Below are 5,795 nucleotides of genomic sequence, written 5' to 3' on the forward strand. Positions count from 1 at the left end.
GTGTGCCATAAAAACTTGAAAGCACCATACATGTCTGCTACATTCATTCAGTGTTCAGAGAGAACAGGCCCTGACAGTAGAGCTCTAGCAGAACTGACACATGTGAACCATGAATCCAGATTCTAGAACTATGACACTCTGGCTCTGATGTCAGCTTATGAAGTCTGAACTGAGGAGCCACTTCCATCCAGAAGAAAAGGAAGAAAATAGAGAAGTTTGTCTAGCAAAGAGGGGCACTGGGAATATGCAGGTCAAAAATGACCCACAGACACAGACTGAGAATGATACTGTGTGCCTGTCTGAATAATACTGTTGATTTGAGAAACCCTATAACTGAATATCACAGAAATTAATTAAATTGAGTATTTTTTAAAGGCACCCTTAACAGTTTTTGACCTTCAATAACGTTTCCAAAATCATTTTAATGGTACATAACCTCATAACATGACGAAATCGTAATGTAAAACAGCTGAATTCACAGATTTTTTTCTACAGACTGCTTTCGGTGCATTCCCTTTATCGGAGTTATGATTATCCTTTGTTGCAAAAGACGCATAATTAGTTTGTTTATTACTGCACTTCTTGACCAGATGGGGACCCCGAGAGCAAATCTTGTTAAGGGTGCCTTTAATCAACCAATAGCAAAGCTTATTAAAAATCAAATGGAATTTAATTCATTCTGTCTGAAAAAGGTGTTTATCTCGCTCTGTCACACCACAACATGACTGCCAGTCAACTTGAGGGGTGAAGCTCAGTTCAGCTTAATATGAGCCCTCTCCGTACAAAAATAATTTAAAAGCTTAGTGAATTAAAACAGGTTTACCAGAGGGACCCGATTTGGTCTGAGAGCACACAACGTCACATTCATGCAGGCAGGGCGAACACACAGAGGCCAATCATTGGCCAAGTAAGGGCTTTTTCTCCAGTGTTCTCTAAGTACACAACAGCCCATTCACACTAATGAGGCGTAAACAGACCAATAGCTCTAGAAGGACGTCAGGCCTTCAGAGCTGAGCTGAGCTTGATTCTCTTTGCAAAGAGAGCTTTAGAAAAGAGAGAGTTGTAGAAATGTACAAATCTTAGAAATGCTACACATACTGTAAAGTACAAAGGAGATGACACTCCAATTCAAAGCAGCCATTTTTAAACTGAAAGAGAATGTGTATCAAACCATGAACATAAGCCTAAATCATACCAGAGATACGTATGTTATGTACGTATCTTATCTATGTTGTATGTACGTATCATTCCATGACCCATGAATTCCAAGAATATAATGTCAAATTAGGCGTATGAGAGAAAGTTATCTGGATTAATAAATATCAACCTAGAAAAACTAAGATGATATACATGTGTTTCTACTGTGTGTATAAGCCCTCTATTATCATTGTAAATATTTAAAACAGCTAGCCTATATCTAAAATAAATATTGCAACAGTACATAATAAGTGACCTACATCAATTAGCTATGAGAGCCATATCACCTGTTCTTATGTGGCAATATAAAGGGAATGCGGGGAGTGAAGGGGTGAGCGGACTGCCGTCATCCAGAAAGCATTCACCCCATTACACGTCACTCAGCACCACCTCCTAGAGCACACCTGGAGCTTGAGAAATGTGACCTCATTTCCACAATATATTCCCTTTACAGCGCAAGTAGGGAGCAAGTGTCCACACACACACACAGGAACTCATAGAGGCAGATACAGAGAGAGAGAGAGAGAGAGAGAGAGAGAAATAGATAGAGATACACATTCAGGAATTCATAGATAGGTTGGTGTGCAGACACCGACGCAGACGGTCAAACACAGTCACACACACAGACACAGACACACAGACACACACACAGTCACACACACACACAGACACACACACACAGACAGACACACACACACACACACACCTGTGCCAAAGCTAGAGTAATAAACCTTCATGACAGACAGCGTTATGTGTTGTCAGCAGGGCCCTGCTTTTTGGCGGCGATCCAACAGACATGTTTGATCTGCACTGACTACGGCCTTATCTATAGTGAGACAACCAGCTGTAGTCAGGCAGACAGGCAGACAGGCAGACAGGCAGACAGGCAGACAGGCAGACAGGCAGACAGACAGACAGGGGAAAGCAAACAAACGGGCAGGCCACCAGAAAAGTAGCAAGCAGGAAGAAAGATGTATTGCCAGACAGACAGGCAGGCTGTTGAGTTTATTGAGCAGAACAGCTTTACCAGGCCATTGTGCTTTAGAACGGCACGTACGCCAACTGAATGAAGATCCATTCGGCTTTTCCAAAGCTTTTCAAGTTCTATTTAATCAAGGGATTAATCAGGTGATTACAGCATAGGTAAGTTGTGCACAGTGTAGTTTCACCAGGTCTTACAAGACAATAGAAGCTCTATAAACTAGGAAGACTGTGAACATCGTAAGGGGGTAATGTGTGAAAATGCAACATATAGGCTATTTTCTATCTCAAAATAGATCTAGCAAGACCAATTTCCTTAACACTGTTAGACTCTATTTGTTTGCAACACCCTAGATGGTAGCACACTGATTGCATGCCTTGTTTTCCAGTGCTTGATCAGGACCTTGGACAGTGAAATGAAGCCAGCAGCCATTAAGTTTACTGACCCTGCAGGTCACAGCGATGTTGTAATATGTCTTCACTTCGGCGATCTCAAGGTAAAACAACTGTTATGCCAGAAGGCAGGGACACAGCACGAGGAACAAGAGGTCCCCCTAGGGATCAATAAAGTATATCTATCTATCTAGGTCGTTGCGGATGACGTTGAGATTTGGAAACAATCTGAAAGGCCAAATGACTAGGCATATCTGTAAAAATATCCATCACCAAATATATTTTCAGTCCTTCAAACACATCACAATTCTAGTCAAGCCCAAAAGCCCTGACCAGCTGACTTCTTAATGATAACAAGCCAGGGATGAACTTTCCAACACATTGCATGTAACAGTACAGAACTAAACTTAGCCCTAACCTAAAGCCCATTAAGTAACACAGCAACAGACTACCTGCTACGTGCTACGTGCACTGTAATGAGAGAGCCAAACAGGGCTGGAGAGACTAGCCTATACAGTAAGATAGAGATCCATCAGCAGTTCTTGCAAACTTCCACTATGTCCTTCCTTTCAATGTGCTGTGAATGCAAAATAATGTCCAAGAAGCGAAGTCTCTCCAGAAGAATCCTGTTAACAGTCAGGGTGTGTTGATACATTTAGCGCAGCATGATTCGAGAAGAGTCCAAGAGATGGTTTATTTAATTCATTTTTACAAAATATTTAAACTCTTACTTCAGTTAAGTCCCAGTTAGAAAATGCACACACCTGGTATGTTTTTACTTTTAACACATAAACTTAACAATGCCTGTCTCTAAGATATCCCTTTCACTTCCCCTACAATGCCTGAAATCTAAGCTTAGTCATACTTCCTCATCAACGTTTCTATTGACAGATTACAAGGTATTTCATTCGGGTTAGAGCTCTGTTCTTGTCTTTTCCACTGTTGAAGCATTCTTTATGCTCTTTTGTTGTGCTTTTCATACTTTCAAATAGGGTGTCCTCACATTGTTTGCATTGTTACCTCTCTGAAGTTAAAAGGTCTCACTTTAAACCTTCATGGCAATTTAAGTTGCACTGTAGTGACGGATACAATCAATTCCAAAGACAATTGTTGCCTTATGCTCTAATAAGTCTAACGCACCCTCACAGCACAGTGTTATTACATTGAGATCACCCCATTATAAAACTATAAATCCCCTGTTTGCTAGTTCTCACAAGCAAACCACTTCTGACACTTTAACACAAGCACAAGTGCATGGTTATAAAATAAAATATATACTATCTGATACATAACGTTTACTTAACAATTTGCCATTGCATAATCTTAAATGATCACTTCCTCATCCGTGGTTTACATTATACAGTCTATGGTTTACATCACCTAAGACCCAGCTGAAGGAGGCTATAACTATCATTATTAGGCATAATGTAAGAGATAAGCTGTATGTGAGTTCAAAGCAAATTAAACGTGATCTATATTCATTAGATAGGCTAGTTTCTATTTGTTGGCAGTGTTAAACGTGCCAAATTTTATTACCTAAACGCTCTGCTTGAATAGCTAACAGGACCTCTATAGGGATTTCGGAGGTTCAATCTAGGCAAGAATAGGTGCGTGGCTCCTTTAAATCTAAATATAGCTTGTCACAACATCGATATACTTAACCGTGTTGGTACAGAGCATGAGCGGCACCGGGCATAGCAACCGTGCTGAAACTAACGAGAACTTGCGGTAGGACTACACAAAAGGTTTTGTGTTGTTACCTTGTTGAGGTGGGGGTTGCGTGTGACATCATACCCCCTCTTCTTCGTGTAAACAAAGGTCTTACTTTGGTCTTCTGACTTATGCATCTCCGACTCGACCGATTCTCCTTTGACCAAACCGCGTGCCATGTTTCCGCCCTTTAAATAGTGTGGGCCTACCACTGACTGGACTGTTTGAACTCAACAAGTGGATGCGCCGATATCGGACACATAGAAAGGTTGGAAGGCAGCGCAGTGATAGGCTACCAGTCAGAACTGTCATGCGCCCTTATCAGTAAGCTGTAGCAGGGCGACGATTGCGCTATAGGACTCGTCTCACTAACGCTGATGAAAGCCTAGGCTACTATTAGGTTATAGTTCAGTAACATTTACCCACATTATGTTCTGTTAGATAAACTGCTAAATGAATCAATGTAGCCTACAAAAACGCTTCCAGCAAGATTGTCAGTTTGATATTCTAGCGCGAAATTTGGAACTTTAGGCTTTGTTTTGAACTAATATTCTATCGTAAATTCTAAGGGCCTAGTCTAAGGGAACGAGTCCATTTCGGAGTCATCTTTAATACAAGATTAATGACAGTTGAATTTGTGAAGGAGAAATGTATATCCTCAAGTTCATTAGCATGTAGCCTATGAAAAGGCGAGCTTATTCCATAGCAGTGTGAGTTATGTATTATTTCATGCAGTCATGTCTCTTTTTGACTTGATTAGGGAAACGAACTGTAGTAGGCCTAGGCTAGCCTTGAAACTGATTGCAAATTGTGCAGAGCTATCACAATAGAAAACACCCTGTCTAGGAGAAAGGTGTGGTGGCCCTAAATTGTCTTTGACTAAGGTGGCTAAAAGATCTGACTAAGGTGAAACACATTGGTTGAACACAGTCTTTAGTAGGCCATGAGGTTATGAGATCTTTGACTAAGGTAAAACACACTATAATTTAACAGTCTTCAGTGTAGAGGTTATACGATTGATTAACAGGGGTGTGCAGTGCTGGTAATTACTGGGCAACAGGCTATGTAATTAGGCTACTCTGGGTAAGCGCTAACCTTGGTCCTGCACAGTGAAACGATGTTGAAAAGGCAATGTGTGGGGGTAAGTGGTTGGTACCAGGTTGTTGATAATGGCGTGATTGATAGTTGCTTAACATCAGGGCCTTTCGGTTTTTGTCTCTGGAAAGTTTATGCTGTCTCTCTCTCTATCTCTCTCTCCCTCTCTTCCTCTTTGTGTGTGTGTGTGTGTTTATGCATACTGTATGTGTGAGTGTGTGTTGTAGGCCTACGTGTCTTTGTGAAATGACAACCTCAGCTAACTGAATATTCATGATAAGTGTAGGCTACTCTTAGCTTTTCTAAGTAATGATGAGTCTGAACTTTATCAGATTGTCTGTTTTGTAGATAAAGGACAGCTTAGAGTTCCATTAACTACAATAAATGACCCAAGTCATACTCTTTCTCTCTTAATCTCT

The 5,795-nt window shown here is 40.9% G+C and overlaps 1 protein-coding gene across 1 annotated transcript in view; it reads right to left on the reverse strand.

Annotated features, from left to right (window-relative positions):
* The window catches only part of me1 (malic enzyme 1, NADP(+)-dependent, cytosolic), a 114,886-nt gene extending 110,128 nt beyond the window's left edge, over positions 1 to 4,758 (reverse strand). Inside the window, exon 1 of the mRNA XM_048261812.1 lies at positions 4,332 to 4,758. Within this exon, the coding sequence (XP_048117769.1) occupies positions 4,332 to 4,460 (129 nt within the window). The 5' untranslated portion in view covers positions 4,461 to 4,758. The remainder of the gene's footprint in view (positions 1 to 4,331) is intronic.
* Between the last annotated feature and the right edge of the window lie 1,037 nt (positions 4,759 to 5,795).

The sequence above is a fragment of the Alosa alosa genome, chromosome 13 (genome assembly GCF_017589495.1).
Source record: "Alosa alosa isolate M-15738 ecotype Scorff River chromosome 13, AALO_Geno_1.1, whole genome shotgun sequence".
Lineage (NCBI taxonomy): Eukaryota > Metazoa > Chordata > Actinopteri > Clupeiformes > Clupeidae > Alosa > Alosa alosa.